The sequence below is a fragment of the Sapajus apella genome, unplaced genomic scaffold, assembly GCF_009761245.1.
Source record: "Sapajus apella isolate SASKATOON/1434 unplaced genomic scaffold, GSC_monkey_1.0 scaffold6, whole genome shotgun sequence".
In the NCBI taxonomy this organism is placed as follows: domain Eukaryota; kingdom Metazoa; phylum Chordata; class Mammalia; order Primates; family Cebidae; genus Sapajus; species Sapajus apella.
In genome coordinates, this window is record NW_022436946.1 from 13,410,575 (window position 1) to 13,427,600 (window position 17,026).

A 17,026-nucleotide genomic window follows, 5' to 3' on the forward strand; every position below is an offset into this window, starting at 1 on the left:
AAAGTGATAAAACTGTGATAAAAACTAAGCTATTAAAAAGTCCTCAATGTAAGTCAGTCAATTTTAATGACAGCATTGTCAGCATTTAAATTGCATAAATAGGCAGCTGAATCAAATAAATGGTGAACTGGTTGTTAACACACCAATGACATACTGCTCATTGCTTATAAATTCAATCAACATGTTTTTAAATAGAGAAAAATATTGATCTGGAAGGACTTGGTTAAAAACGTACAATTGAACATCACAAATTGTACTTTATTAATTTGTCCCTATGGATGAAGAACCTAAAAAATATTGTAGTTTGGAACCAAGTCTAACAGTACTCCTGAAATTCTATCCTATGGGAAAAAATCCTAAATACAAAACAAATTTTATGCACTAAGATACCTGTATATCTGTGTTTGTATGAGAGTGAGAAAGAGAGAGAAAGAGAGAGAGAGAGAAAGGACTTGTAAATATAAAAATTAGAGCCATGTTCTTAATTCCATACTTAAAAGATGAATGTCTTCATGTAGAAACAAGTTTGTGCAAAGGGTATAAATGCTGATTCACAAAGGAAATACAAACGTGAAAAGATAGCCAATCTCAGTGGTTAAGAAAAGGCAATGTTCCATTTTTCCCCCTGTCATATTTGTAAAAATGAATGCAAGTGATAGTCCCCCTCACTGGGAAGGGTGTGGGTAAGAGCTTACTGTCAGATGCCTCCAGTGGAAGTATAAATCGGTACAGCATTTTCTAAGGGCAATTTGACAAAAATACACCAACACTAAAAATGGGCATGTCTTCTGTCCGTAACAAATCCATGTTTAGAACTTTATTATAAAGAAATAATTGAGCAAATATACAAAGCTATGTGTACAACAATGTTTACAGTAATAAAAATGGCCACCCCTCTCCATTTGTGTAAATAAATTGTGATACATCCATATGCTAAAACACTAGTTGACGTCAAAAATATACATTTTGTCCAAATGCTGGCTGGGTGTGACGATCATGTGATAAATGTTTGGCAAGGCCAAAACCAAGAATCACCATCACAAAATGAACTTCTGAGGTACAAGAGCACATCTGAAATTTTATTTTAAAATGATCATTCGGGTATGGTGGCTCATGCCTGTAATCCCAGAACTTTGGGAGGGCAAGGCAAGAGAGAGGATTACTTGAGCCCAGGAGTTCAAGATGAGCCTGGCCCACAGAGTGAGACCCTGTCTCTACAAAAGAAATAAAAAGTAAAAACTACGAAGAAATTTTAAAATTAGCCAGTTGTGGTAGCGTCTGTTATCTCAGCAAATGGGGCTGAGTCAGGAGGATCACTTGAGCCCAGGAGTTCGCCTGGGCAACATGGCGAAACCTTGTTTCTCCAGGAAAAAAAAAAAAAAAAGCCCAAAATTAGCTAGGTGTGGTGGGTCATGCCTGTAGTCCCAGCTACTTGGGAGGCTGAGGTAGAAGGATCATTTGAGCCCGGAAGTTCAAGGCTGCAGTGAGCAGTGGTCGTGCCATTGCACTCCAGCCTGCGTGACAGAGTGAGACCTTGTCGCAAAAACAAAAACAAAAAAAAAGTTATGTCCAGATAGAAGATCTTGGATGTTGAACTATGCATGTGTAATTTATTTTCATCTTGTGAAGCAGCAGTGGCAAAGCGGCTCTCTCTTTAATTTGCCGTCGCTAAATGTGAATAATTCCCAAATGGACATTTTCCTGAAACACTTGTGGTTTGAGTGGAATTATATGATAAAAAGTAACATGAAAAATTTTAAAGGTTATTTTGTCTCATTCATATATAATTTTTAAAAAGGTAAAATCATGACTATCAGCAAATATAAAATGACACATATAAAATCATGACTCTCAGCAAATATTAAAAGGGACACATAAAACTATTTTATTTAACTCAACTAATGTGGAAACTAGCAAGATGGAATGTCCAGTTCAAAAAATATTTATATTCATAGACAACAAAGAAATGTTAAGATTTCTGAGTTTGAAGAAAAAAAAAAAGCTGGTTTGTGTCCAACAGGCCATAAATCTTAAGAATTTATCCATTCCACTCTACAGAGGTTTACGTCTCTACTGTACAAAAATCTGCCAGTTAACAAGTAAACGTCTGTAGATCTGGGATCCTTAATAAGTGGTATGTAATGAGATGAACTTTCCGGAGACGGTCCTTGAGGCGCCTGATGCACCCATATGATATTGAAATGATACATCCTACCTTTTTGCCTCATTCTTAATCTCAGGTGATTTTACCAACAATTTAATGTGATGGATATTAGTGGCACCAAACAATACTACAAGGATATATTCTTTTTAATCAAACAAATATGAAATGCAAAAATAACACGAGACACAGTAGATACTTGAAAATCTACTTTATATATTTGAAACTATATAATGAAACATTAAGAACACAGAAGTGCCAAAACAGTGTTGAAAAAGAACAAAGTTGGAGTATTTATATTACCTGATTTCAAGACTTTTAAGACAATCACATAATAAGATAGTATTATCTGTCAGTCTATTTCCTTTTTTTCTAGTTTTTTTTTTAATTTTTTTAATTTTTTTTTTTTTTTTTTTTTTTTATGAGACAGGATCTTGCTGTGTTGCCCAGGCCAATCTAGAACTCCTGGGCTCAAGCAATCCTCCCACCTCAGCCTCCCAAGATGCTGGGATTACAGGTGTGAGCCACCGCATCCAGCATGTTTCCTTATTTCTTTAACATTTTATGTATATAACTTTTTGTGTCTAAAGTTATTAATTATTATAGCACTTTACTCTTGCAAAATATATATACTGTATATATTTATACTTCAACTGTTAGAATTTCAGCATAAAAAACATGAGATTTCCCTTAATTTATTTAAGAATCCATGTTATAAAAAGACAAAGAAGGTGGTTACACAACAATGTTTGTATTATCACCTTTTAATTTATGCATATACTGACATATATAAAAGTTCTAGATTTATGTACATTAAAGTGACCATAACAGTTATCCTTGATTTTCAAATTAAAGGGTAATTTTCACTTTTTTCTGTGGACCTTTCTGGTTAGTCTGACTTATTATTGATTTTTTTTACCAAATTTTTTATTGTGATAAAATGCACATAACAAAAATTTCCATTTGAAGTGCACTCCTCAGTGGCGTTAAGTACATTTACATTGTTATGCAGGCAACACCACTGTTCATCTCTAGAACCTTTTTATCTTTTCAAATTAAAACTCTGTACCCATTAAACAATTACTCCCCATTCCCTTCTCACCCCAGTCCCTGGTAACCTCTATTCTACTTTCCACATTTAAGAATGTGTCTGTGCTAGGTACCTCCTGTAAGTGGAAGCACTCAACCTTTGCCTTTTTGTGTCTGGCTTATTTAATTTAGCATGTTTTCCAAGTTCATCTATGGTGTAATTGTATGTATCAGTGTTTCATTCCTTTTTATGACTAATTTCTTTTCACAGTGAACTGAAACCACCTTAATAATCAGCAGCTTAACAAAGCTATTTTAATCCAAAAAGAGGAATGAAAGCTTAATTTTGCTTTTTAGTGAAAACCTGGTTCTACCTGTCTGGGGTGCGTTTGTAACATTCTACTTCCTGTTTGTATTCTAGGGGTGAAGCTAAGTAGCCTTCTTGGTAAAAAGGGAAACCTGGAAAAACTCCAGAGCTACTGGGAAGTTGGATTTTTTCTGGGGGCCAGTGTCCTAGCTAACGACCACATGAGAGTCATTCAAGCATCTGAAAAGCTTTTTAAACTGAAGACACCAGCATGGTAATAATCAGCTATTATGTGTTGATACAATTATTTTTAATAAACGGCTCCATATTGGTCCCATATTATATTTATTGAAGTGACAATTAGATGATTTCATTTGCTTATAAAATAAAATGCAGAATATAGAGAAAAATTGTGATATTCACAAAATGTGTTGCATATAAGTTCTGGTGATTTTGGACATAGGTGATGTCAGCAGGTTCCTGACTTAGCCTTTCCAGCACATTGACCAACCACTGGCCCAGGTTGGCAAGTGTCACCCACGTGAATCATGTAGAGGTCACACATTTTGCACCTGCAAATATAACTTATGTTCAGGGCCTGAGACCACATTTCCATTTCAGCTCTTAGACCTTCTACTCCAAACCTATGCCTTTTGTTTCCTCTGTGATCTAATCTCAGATTTAGAATTTTCATTCTTGATTTGCTTTTGTTTTTACTTAGGATTTGACTGACACATTTGAGCGTTTCCTATATTTGTTTGTTTTTCTAATTTCAAATTGTTCTTGGAGTGCACCCAAATCGCATCATTATCTATGTGGTAATTGGAGAGATGGAAACAAAATTACCTCTGCATTTAGAATCATTTTGTAAAGCAATGTTGGCTAGGCGTGGTGGCTCACACCTATAATCCTAGCACTTTGGGAGATCGAGGCAGATGGATCGCTTGAGGTCAGGAGTCTGAGACCAGCCTGACCAACATGGTGAAACCCCATCTCTACTAAAAATACAAAAATTAACTGGGCATGGTGTCAGCTGCCAGGAGAATCACTTGAACCCAGGAGGCAGAGGTTGCAGTGAGCCAAGATCACACCACTGCACTTGAGCCTGGGCAACAGAGTGAGACTGTCTCAAAAAAAAAGAAAGAAAGAAAAACAATTAGCATCCCATGTAGCGATTGACCATTAGCTGTAAAGACTTTAAAGGGCTAACCATAACATGGTGAAAGCATCTTTCCAGAGGCCCTCTGAGCTCAGGCCACTTACTTGGCTGTTTTCGTCACAGAAGCCATGTGAGGAAGAGACCACTCAGGCCTTCACGGCTTTTTAAAGAAATTTTCTCATGTTCGGGTCTCCTTTAGCCAATTCTCCCCCGGGATCTTTCTAAAGATCACAATGATCTTTCAAAAATGCACATCTGACACTTCTCCTGCAATGAAATCCTTAAATCAATATCGTTTAATTGTTCCTCACAGCCTAAGGGATCAAGTCCATCATTTTGCCCTTAGCCATTAGCCTCAGCTCTTGTCACACCCGGGTTTGCACTGTCGTCTCTTCATACCACACTGCCGGTTTCATGCGTGAGTGTCTGAGCATGTGCTGAGCATGCCTCTGACACATTCCCCGGAGATCACTCATCCATCACACCTGCTCATAAAGCTGACCTTGACCTATAGCCCTTCCTCACACCCAAGTCCCTTCTTTAGTGTTTCTGTCATTCTTTAGTTCTGCCTCTCTTGATAGTGTATGACCTTTTAAGTTGTCTCTCTGTTTAATCATATCTCCATGGATATTTATTCATGATGTTATAACACCTTTTAATATTTATCCCCACAGAAATGTACAGCAGCAGGCATGCAGCAAATGATATGAAATAAAGGAACCAATAAATGCATGCATGATATTCAGTCACATTTCCTATTTCTTGGCAATGACCATTCCAGTGGCAGTATTTTAGGCATCCTGGTTCTGTTAACAAGAAAACAGCCACTATTCTATATAATGGTACTCACAGCTGCAAAACAGTGCCTTAAGGTTCCACTAACTTAATTTTTATGAAATGTTAACTTCCATGTTTATGGTCCACAAAGCGCCTGCATAGCCATTATCGCCTGTAATTATCTCGCTCCTCATTTTTCCTAGCTTTTTCCTTCGAGGCACCATCTGTCTTACTAGGTTTGAGGTTATTTGTATAATATATAAGCTGAGTTGCTTCAGAGCTAAATAATGATGTCTTATGAAGGGTCTATTTAGGAAAGCTTCCTCAAAGAAGCATATTTAAAAACCTTCCTCAAATAGAATATAGGCATTTTAATCAGATTTAATTCACATTTTAATCAGATCTATGGCCCTAGTCCAAGTTGCCAAGCCCTCTAAGCCTGTTTCCTCATCTCTAAAACAGGGATAAAATAACCTATGTTATTGAATTTTTATGAGATAGAAATGAGATAATATGTGAAAGCATGGCCGGGCACGGTGGCTCACACCTGTAATTCTAGCACTTTGGGAGGCCAAAGCAGATGGATCACTTGAGGTCAGGAGTTTGAAACCAGCCTGGCCAACATGGTAAAACTCTGTCTCTAGTAAAAATTCAAAAAATACCTGGGCATGGTCATATACACCTATAGTCCAGCTACTCGGGAGGCTGAGGCAGGAGAATCGCTTGAACCCAGGAGACAGAGGTTTCAGGGAGCCAAGATGGCACCACTGCTTCCCAGTTTGGGTGACAGAGTGAGACTCCATGTCAAAAAAATGCCTAAGCATCCAAAGTGTGGCCAGGCACAGTGACTCATGCCTGTAATCCCAGCATTTGGGAGGTCAAGGCAGGTGGATCACTTGAGGTCAGGAGCTCAAGACCAGCCTGGCCAACAGGGTGAAACTCTATCTCTACTGAAAATACAAAACTTAGCCGGGTGTAGTGGTGCACACCTGTGATCCCAGCTCCTCAGGAGGCTGAGGCAGGAGAATAGCTTGAACCAGGGACAGGGAGGTTGTAGTGAGCTGAGATTGTGTCAGTGCAGCCACTGCACTCCTGCCTGGGTAACAGAGTGAGACTCCATCTCAAAAAAAAAAAAAGAAAGTGTGAAAGCACATGATATGTAACAAATAATGAATAATGTAATGAATGTGTAACTGTTAATGTCATATATAAATTATAGAATTAGATTGGGATACATGGGAACAAGTGGTTCTAAATTTGTGTGTTATATGTTTTATGTCTTTTACTTCTCAGGTACCTCAAGTCTATTGTAGAGACAATTTTGATATATAAGCATTTTGTGAAACTGACTACTGAACAGCCTGTGGCCAAGCAAGAGCTTGTGGACTTTTGGATGGATTTCCTGGTGGAGGCCACAAAGACAGATGTTACTGTGGTTAGGTTTCCAGTGAGTACTCCTCCTTTAAATCTAATTACATTTTTTTATTTAAAGAGCATCTTGTACTGTGATTGTAACAGTGCTTAGATGCTGATTTTTGTGCCCTAAGACTGTAGTCACCTGGTTAATGTCTTTATTTCCTGCATATTGGTTTGCTTTAGCTTACTTTAAAAAATAATTTCTCAGAATCAGAGAAATATTTTTATGTTTTTGCCATGGAATTTGGCTGGTTCCTTTTGATAAGTGGTGAAGTGTACTTCCTAAACAATGCAAAGATTATCTCTTGGTTTAGCTCCAGTCAGACTGATGGATGCTTTTCCTTAATCCTGCAGTCGTATTGGCATGGTCTTCAGTATTATCTCCCGTATTGGAGTAGAAAGTATTAGGCTCACCTGCATTGTCATTCCATCCCCACCATCCATTACCCAGCTGGGTCAGAGTTAGATGTAATATCTTCAATCCCTGTTTATAACACTTTAGACCATGGGAAATAATGACTTGCAGTTTTTGGTCTGCAACTCATTTTGGCTGGTCTCTAGTGGACTTCAGCTATATAGATTTAAATGTGTAACATACACACACACACACACACACACACACACACACACGCACACACACATGCACACACACTTAAAAAAGTCTATTGCTCTTCTCAGATGGTGCCATCCCCCTCTTGATAGTTCTTAATACTGTCCAGCATCCAATTCAAGAATTACTGGCAACGGTTGAGCACAGTGCTTCACGCCTATAATCCCAGCACTTTGGGAGGCTGAGGCAGGTGGATCACGAGGTCAGGAGTTTAAGACCAGCCTGGCCAACATGGTGAAACCCCATCTATACTAAAGATACAAAAAATTAGCTACTCGGGAGGCTGAGGCAGGAGAATTGCTTGAAACCCAGGAGGCAGAGGTTGCAGTGAGCCGAGATTGCACCATTGTATGCCAGCCTGGGTGACAGGGTGAGACTCTGTCCCAAAAAATAAAAAGAATTACTGGCAATTCACTGTGTGTACAAATTTCTTTTCACATCAAAGTGATGCCATAAGTCTCTGTTTGAGCTCTGTAATCTCTATCTTCCATACTCAGAGGTGGTGACAGTTCTCAATTCTTTTTGTGAAATCTTGTTTTGCTGTTCTTGTTGATAGGATCACCTACTTCACTTAATTAAATCTATTGCTGACATGAGCATGCTTTACTCTTGCTTCCAGATGAAGCCTTGAGCTCAGCAGGGTCTTTAATTGAAAGCCTTTTAACTGAAACACTTCACTTTATTTTCTAGCCTGGATAATGTGTAGCCTAGGAAAATACTTATCTTCGAATGAGCTGGCAACTTGCCTTTAGCTGGTGCTCTGAGTAGCAGTAAATGTAGTGAAAGAAGAGAACATAGAATTCTGGTGTTTAATTGACTGTTAACTTGATGGACTAGAAAACTGGTTATGAAAGGAAGCCATTCAAATTAGTCACTTTCAGCTCATTTAAATTAGTTTAATATGAATTTGTCTTTCATAATATAAATATGTTAATTAAAAATATTTGACAGAATTTGTCATAATATAAATACAAATAAGTGAATATAAAAAATAAATAGAATATATTAAGTGAGAAGTTAGGAGAATATAGGTATAAACACCAGTTGAGAAAGGCATCCTTAAGCAAGAAAGGAACTTAAAAGTCACTAAAAAATTGATATTTTTGTTTGATTAAAAAAAAAAAAGACACCATGAGCATGCCAAATAGAAACTGCTAGAAGGAGAAAATGTTTTATAAAAATGTGGAAAATAGTCAGTTTAGGTAATATGCAAAAAAAATCCTATAAATTGATAAGCAAAAGAAAAAGAAAAAAGTAATGTGAAGAGATCATTAACTTCTGGCTAGTCAAGAAAAAGCAGATTAAGTGAGACACTATTTTTTTTCCCATTGGACTCAAAGAATTAAAACATTTTACAGCAGTTGTAACTGGTATGGAGACAAGAGCATTTTTCGAGCCTGCTGGTGGGCATAGGAATTGCTGAATATTCTGGGATTCTGGGAAATTATCTGGGAAGGGGATGATAGGATTGTGTAAGGGATCCTGAGGACCTCAACTTTATTTACAACATCTTCGTTCTTTAGAAAACATTTTGAAGCAGATATGAAAGTATGTTAACATTTAGTTATCATCTGCGAGTGGTAGGCACATAGGTGTTTGTTATTATCGTGCCAACGTATTTGTGGCATATTTGATTTTTCTCAGCAATCCATTTCCTTCTTGAAACTTCGTGGCTTGTTTGGGGTCTTTTTGTGACAGGACTCTAAAATGCAGTGTTTTCCCACTCAGCTCTAAATACTATTCCTATATCATAATTCATAACTCAGGTGCTCAAAATTTCTTTTCCATAGTTGTAGTTCTTCTTGAATGTTCTTACAGCGACTTCACCTGTGTGAGTTACAGAAAATGCCAGTCTACCAAGAAGCTCCACATTTAATGGAAATTGCTTTAGGATTAACCACTTGAATGTTTTCTTTTTTATTTTTTCCGAGATGGAGTCTTGCCCTGTTGCCAGGCTAGAGTGCAGTGGCATGATCTCGGCTCACTGCAACCTCTGCCTCCTGGGTCCAAGTGATTCTCCTGCTTCAGCCTCCTGAGTAGCTGGGACTATAGGCATGCACCACTATGCCCAGCTAAGTTTTGTATATTTAGTAGAGATGGGGTTTCACCATGTTGGCCAGGATGGTCTCAATCTCTTGACCTCGTGATCCACCCAATTTGGCCTCCCATAGTGCTCGGATTACAGGCGTGAACCACCGTGCCCAGCCAGGTGTTTTCCTGTATTTAAGTGTGTGATGAAGCACTACAGAAACTGCAAAGATATTGTTTTAAAAGGTAATGGAAGCCATATGGATCATTTTTAAATCTCAATGTAGATGATAGCATAGCAGAAAAACAGGACCAATATTTGGGTAATAAGTTGTGACCGCTTCTGGAATTTGCCACCCATGCTCTCCCTCATAGAGAAAGGCAGCCTTTTAGTACCTGTGGGGCTCTCTTGGTCACTGCAACTTGTCATGTCCTTAGCATCACAACTTCCATGGCTCACACTACAAGGTTGCAGTAGGTGTTGATTAGGATAACATTGTCCTTCCTTCTTTTGAAATGCATCTAAATAAAATCCAGGATGGCCTATTTTAGAAAATATTATTTGATTGTTTTTATTTATCTCAATACTATATTCATTCTAATTTCTCCAAGAAATAACTGTGGCTCTGGGTAAAAGAAAGTTGAAAGTTTATTTGGGAAATGATTTGAATAGTACCATCATTTATCATTTTGATTTATTCTTTTTTTCTTACCTCTCGTCTTGGTATATTTTCTTTCCTCCTTGCATTGAAAAATCTAGAGACTGTGAACTCATTATCTAATGGCAGGAGAGAGGCAGAAGAGAAATATTGTACTTAAAAGGCTGTAGAAACCTAAACATCTGGTTAATATCTATTCTTTATAGGCCTTGCAGTCTTCCTTTTTTATTCAGATACATGAAATTAGCAGTTAATTATAATGTTAACCTAAAAACAAGAAACTAAAAGTAAGAATATATAAACTCATAAGTGAGTTATATCTAGCGTGAAGGCCTTGTCAAAGTACCTCCATTTCCTTGTTTTTTTTTCCAGCCTTTCTGTGACCTCCGTAATGTGTGCTACAAATTTCTCACATTTTGTCATTTCAAGAGTAAAGCAAAGGGCTCAACAAATTAATTAGACAGTGCTAGCTACAACCTTGTTTTTATTTCCTATCTCAAGTGAGGGACACATAGTTCAGATTTTATCTATTAGAAATATTGAGGTGACAACAAAGACATAATTTTACAAGAGAGGAGCTGGTGCTGTTCTTTTCTGCTGTTGAATATAATAGTATGCCCACATAATTTGGGCACAGGGTATATTCTGAGTTGTCAATGAAGAGAGTTGGATGATGTTTTGGGAAGCCTACCTTTTATTCTCTATTGTTTTGATTTCATATACACTGCAGTACTCAGAAATGAGAGCACCATTTCTGCAAAGTTTAGTTGGAAAGTTGATTTTCATTATTCATTATTCATCATTACCGCTTGTCTCTCTATTGATTAGAATTAAGATTTTGATTCACTGGGTGAGTTTCTTCCTTAGTCAGAATCTGTTCCCTTCTGGACTCTCACTGTGTGTGTATTTGTGGTATCTTATTTTCACAGCTAAAGCCTGACTGAGAATTCTTTGAGCCCTTAACAGTTTTAATACCCAGAGTAAAGAAAAATTGGTTTTTCTAGCTCCCTTTCCTGAGTTACCTGTACCTTAAGTATATGCACTGTTAGGGTAAGTTTAGAGTAAAACAAATATGCCCAGATTCTTGTACCTTCTTTCTGAGGGTCCATTTCATGTTTTACTGTATAATGAATCTGTAATTCCTTATTAATGGAACCGTCTGAAGGGGTTTTCCTCCACTTTTATTTGGAAAACTCGCTTGATTCAAGATTAGTTCTAAGGGTAATCTTCTTGAGTGTTAAACCAGTAGAGTAGAAAGACTATTCCAGTTTCTCTACTAGTTACATATTGACTTTTCTTTTTTTAAACATTCCTAGCGAAGTTTGCCTAGGACATTTGGGCCAGGAAGATGTCTTTAAGCATCTCTACAAGTAGATAATGAATCGTAGCGCCTTTGCAATCAGGCCATATGTATCATTTTAGTATTATTCACTTCAATGGTGAGATATTAGTAATAATAGACTACTTCATGCAGTCCTTTGATGGAGATTCTCAACTCATTTATCACATACCCCTCATAGAACTTTAAAATAGGAGCAAATTTGATTTCTCTTTTTCTCTTACAAGGCTAAATATATCATTATTGAAGATGCCAGTTTCATCCAAAAGGCAGTGCAAAAAACGTGTTTATTATTTCATATAGCTAAGTTTGTTTCTTTGATTTATATATAAAACTCTTTCAGGAATAACCAAAACCATTTCTAAATTTATTTACATGGGTATGAAAACCATACTACTGCATCTGTATGATAAAGTGTGATAGCAGAAAAACTAAAATAAGTATGTGACATCCTATGTATGGACCTTTTCTGTCTTTCTTTGACACATTTATATTTATAGAAATAGCTTATGTAGTACATGATAAAATAGAAGATTTTTTAAAAGTTAATCACTAGTAGATTCCCTCAGGATAGCTCAACCAATATATGGGCTTCAAAAATGTGTTTCTAAGTTTATTAGCAATACAAGGTAATGCATTATTGAACCTTATGATCATTGATAAATACTGTAAAATGCTTGAAGGATTTATAGGAAAAACAGCAATCAGACAAACTGAAATGGTTTACTCCAGCAACAGAGTCAGAGACTCATCCTATAATCCTCTACGTTGGGGCTGGGGGTTACAGCAGTTCTAAGTGGTTTCAATCTGAAGTCACTGACGCTAGTTTCTTTGCCTTATCTTTTCAAGGTATTAATATTAGAACCAACCAAAATCTATCAGCCTTCTTATTTGTCTATCAACAATGAAGTTGAGGAAAAAACAATATCTATTTGGCACGTGCTTCCTGATGACAAGGTAAATTGTGCAATTATTAACACAAGAGCATTACTAACAAAGGACTTTACCTTCTACCATTTACACATTCCAGCAAACGTCTGTGTGAGTTAAGAAGAAATAGCTCAGCTGCGTGTCTGTCTTGGCATAAATGCATTCTGTATTATAAAACTTGTTACATTTGAATTATGAATTTTCATCAATACTAATAAAATATCATTGAACTATTTGGATTTTTATTACAGATGGCGTTCTGTTTTGTAAATTCCTGCTGGAAGTTATGCATCAAAGAACTAATACTTAAAATACATGACATAAAAGAGGCATATGTTAATTTTAGGAAGCCTGTCAGAATGCCACTTTTAATCTTACACTGGTGCTGTTATAGCTATCGTCACGTCTAGCTGTTTGGTTATCTAAGTAGTTGCTAAATCTCGGATTAGCCACTGACTCAGTGTGCTGTGCACAAAGTGAGGTGGGCTGTGCGACCACTTATTTTGAGAAGGATCTTAAAACAGTCTCACTTCCGCTCCTAAGAGTCATGTGGATAAGCCTTTCCACTTCTTTATTCATCCGTTTTAATGCATGTACAAATCATCCTATTTTTTAAAAACAGACATTTTCAGGATCTGACTTCAGTTCACAGGATAAACCAACAGAAACAAGAGAAGTCTTGTGGAAAAATAGTTCATTTATTTTCTTTCTCGTAATTGTTTTCCAAAATGTCCTTATAATTTTATTTTATTTAACCATCATTCATTGACTTACTCATTTAATAAATGTTTATTGAGCACTTACTCTGGTCCAGGAACTACCAGGCATGATGTTAGACCCTCAGGAAACAGCTGTGTCCAAAATGAGTGAAATTCCTGCCTTCATGGTTCTTGCTTCCTACTCAGAGAGGGCAATAAATCAATTTAAAAAAATAGGTATATTCAATGATGAGAAGGGAAAAATAAAGCAGGATATGGAATCAGGAAGTAAATTTGGGATGGGCTTGCAGGGCTGTTTTGGTTTGTTTTTTGTTTTTTGTGACGGAGTCTTGCTCTGTCGCCCAGGCTGGAGTGCAATGGCACAATCTTGGCTCACTGTAACCTCCACCTCCTGGGTTCAAGAGATTCTCCTGCTTCAGTCTCCTGAGTAGCTGGGATTATAGGTGCATGCCACCACACTTGGCTAATTTTTGTATTTTTAGTAGAGACGGAGTTTCACCATGTCGATCAGGCTGTTCTCAGAACTCCTGACCTCGTGATCTGCCCGCCTTGGCCTCCCAAAGTGCTGGTATTATAGGCGTGAGCCACCACACCTGGCCACAGTTTTTTTTTACATGTAGACTTGAGTCAATAGACCTGGATTCAAATCCCACCACTGCCCTTGGGCAACTTGGCTTCTCCAAAGTATTGTGTCCTCATATGTAGAATGAGATAATAATGTCCACTCAAAGGTTGTTGTGAAGGTTAAATGAAATAATTTGGTAGAGTGCATTTCACAGAGCCAGGTATGTAATAAATGTTCAATATATCTTAACTACATTAACAACAAAAAATTATAAATCACTGCAGTGTACATATTACGTGGACTAAATCCTAACTTTGAAACCCCAGAGTTTAACCCTGCTTTGCTCTTTAAATGGCATGTGAGTAATCATTTGGGAGGTTGTTGGTGTTGAATTGGGGCACACAAACCTGACTCTGCATCAGAATTATCTGCAATACCCTGGATCCCAGGAGACCAGCTGAGTTGAAATCCCTTATACTTAGAGCGAAGCTTGGACACATGCATTTTTATGAAGATTTATTGATGATTCTGATGTGCAGCCATGGTTGGCAACAACTTTAATAGGGATATAAACATAGTAAGTTACTCAATTGTAGTAGCTCAAGAATTATTACATACTTGGCTTTATAGCTAAGCTGGTTCCTGGGGATGGTGCTTTTCAAGATGTGGTTCCCTGGAACACCAGCACTAGAGTCACCCAGGGAGCTGGTTTAATTAAATTCCATATTCCAGCTGGGCACAGTGGCTCATGCCTGTAATGCCAGCACCTTGGGAGGCTGTGGCGGGCAGATCACTTGAGGTCAGGAGTACGAGACCAGCCTGACCAACATGGTGAAACCCCGTCTCTACTAAAAACACAAAAATTAGCCGTGCGTAGTGGTGCGTGCCTGTAATCTCGGCTACTTGGGAAGCCGAAGCAGGAGAATTACTGGAAGCTGGGAGACAGATGATGCAGTGAGCCTAGATTGTGCCACTGCACTCCAGTCTGGGCGACAGACCAAGACTCCGTCTCAAAAATTAAATAAAAATAAAATAAAATAAATTGCAGATTCCTAATCTGCATGTCAGACCTACTGAGGACAATTGTATGGGGTAGACTCTCAGACCTCACATAGGTGAACCACCATCTGAGGAAGTTCGACAGGAAAACAACACAGCAAACCCATGATCTAGCAAGAAGAATGTCCCATGCTATGATGTGTCCAAGTCAGCTGGGAGAGATCCTTCCTGGATGTCAATCATGGGCAGGCCCTGTGACCTCTGTCAGAGTGGCAAGAAATCGCTAGTCCCAGTGCTATAGTTTCTTGGAAGGGCAGTGTCTTGTGTTTAAAATGAATAGATACAAGCAGCACCCAGAATGCATGCTATTTATGTTTTAATCTGTTGCATGTTTAGATAAAGTTGGTCATGTTAAGTCTTGTAACTTAGTATTTTAGCAGGCACACTAAATGTTGGCAACATAAAATTACATAATAAGCATGGAGAAAACTCTCCAGCATTCTCAACACCAAGTCCATCTAGTAGCACTGAGGAATACCAGTAGGATCTTTCAGAACAGTGGTCCTTCTCCAATCTCAGTTTGTGAAACACTGTCCTAGCTAACACTTTTACAAGACGGTTTGAGACTGGCTGCACCTGAATTTTAGAGACCCTCTACTCATAGGCTGAGTTGACTTAAGGATCTTCAGCCAACAAGCCCCAAATTGCACATGCCAGCATTTGCCACTATGTGCAGAGTCAGAAGCTTGATTCTCTTTCATTATTAGGAGTGCCAATTGTATGGAGAAACACTTGAAAAAGTTACTTGTGATATTCATTTATTCATAGCAGAAAACTTCCTTGATAAAGGACTTTGAAGACAGGCTTTCTGCTAAGACATAGTTTCCCATGAGACCAACTTCCACGAGCAAAGTGGTAGAGGAAACACTTTGAAAGAAGTCATTGCCCCGGCAACCCATCAGCAGCATTTCTATCATGTTAAAATGCGTCGTGTTCCACCCGAGGAAAGCACTGTGGAGATGATAGTAGGGCAGAGGGATCTACCAGCATTTTTCTGAGTTCTGTGGACTTTGGGCCTGTGCTGATTCCTATAGAGGACGCTATGGGTTCTTGGTCTGTGGCGTTCATTGAGGAGGAAGACCAGGGAGACATGGAGTCCTTTAAGAAGGCTTCCTAAAGGAAGTGGAACCTGGACTTCGGCTGTGGGTAGAACTAGAAGAGATGAAGGAACACGGGAAGACAAACTAGATTAGAAGAAGGCAAAATTCCAACCAAGGCACCAAAGTGAAAGCAAGCGTGGGACATTCAGGGGCTGGAGAGCCTGACTCATTCCACAAGGGGAAATGCATTGAGGGAGGGGGGAGGTACAGTTGGGTGGACAGGATGACATAAAACTCTGGAGTGCTATGTAAGCTAGGAAGGAGAATTTTAAACATGTCTTGATAGGAAACAGGACATCGCTGCAGTTTCTGAAAATCTGAGAGCCGGCATGAAGGCAGAACAGAATGTGAGTTATGAACCCAGGGTCAGCATCAAAGTGCATAGGTGCGAAGGTTGACATTAGCTCTTGCCCGCTTTGTGGCCTAGGCATCCACTTCAACTCTTCAGGCTTTAGTTGCCATATATGTAAGATGAGAATAACAGTATTTCATAGAATTGTTGTGAAGATTAAGTGAGAGGATAAATGGAAATCATTTAGCACAGTGCTAAAAGGCTTGGAACAAGCGCTCCGTAATGGTTGCTAGTATAGCTATAAGATTGATCTGATCTTGACATTCGATTTCTGAAGTCTTAGGCTCTGGAGGGTCACAGAAAAGACTATTAGAGGAACTAGCTAGATGCAAGGCGGGTAGAGATCCTACAGTGGAATAATATGATTGTGACTGCAAAGGGACAGATGATTTGAAAAGAAAAGTGTACAACTTAATCACAAATTAGGAAGAAGGACTAAAAAGGGGGAGTAGGTGTTTTGATTGCATCAATAAAGGTGGTAGGATCGTTAGAAGGAAAACCTGAGTTGTAGAGGAATTATGAGGAATTTCATTTTTGATGTGTTTCGTGGAAACTGATGGCAAGACTCCAGGTGGAATCATCCAGTGCCAAAACTGGGAATAATCAATATAACTATCTACATACGTGTTAGTGATACAGCTTTAAAGTGCAGTGCAGTAGTTACATTGTTTTGCATGTATGCGGGTATATGCATACATGTTCTCACAAGCTAAGATGTAGTAATCATCTGGTGGAAAGCACAGAAACAGAGAAGTTAGGAGACATGAACATTGTGGAGAAGAGAACGGGACTGGGAGAGGAGATTTTCAAAGGCTT

General features: G+C 38.3%; 1 protein-coding gene across 2 annotated transcripts in view; it reads left to right on the forward strand.

Moving 5' to 3' along the window:
* The window catches only part of MAP3K5 (mitogen-activated protein kinase kinase kinase 5), a 235,541-nt gene that overhangs the window by 124,537 nt on the left and 93,978 nt on the right, over positions 1 to 17,026 (forward strand). For both annotated transcript variants that reach the window (XM_032274669.1, XM_032274670.1), the window contains exons 9-11: positions 3,612 to 3,771; positions 6,727 to 6,880; positions 12,335 to 12,442. In XM_032274669.1, the coding sequence (XP_032130560.1) occupies positions 3,612 to 3,771; positions 6,727 to 6,880; positions 12,335 to 12,442 (422 nt within the window). The remainder of the gene's footprint in view (positions 1 to 3,611; positions 3,772 to 6,726; positions 6,881 to 12,334; positions 12,443 to 17,026) is intronic.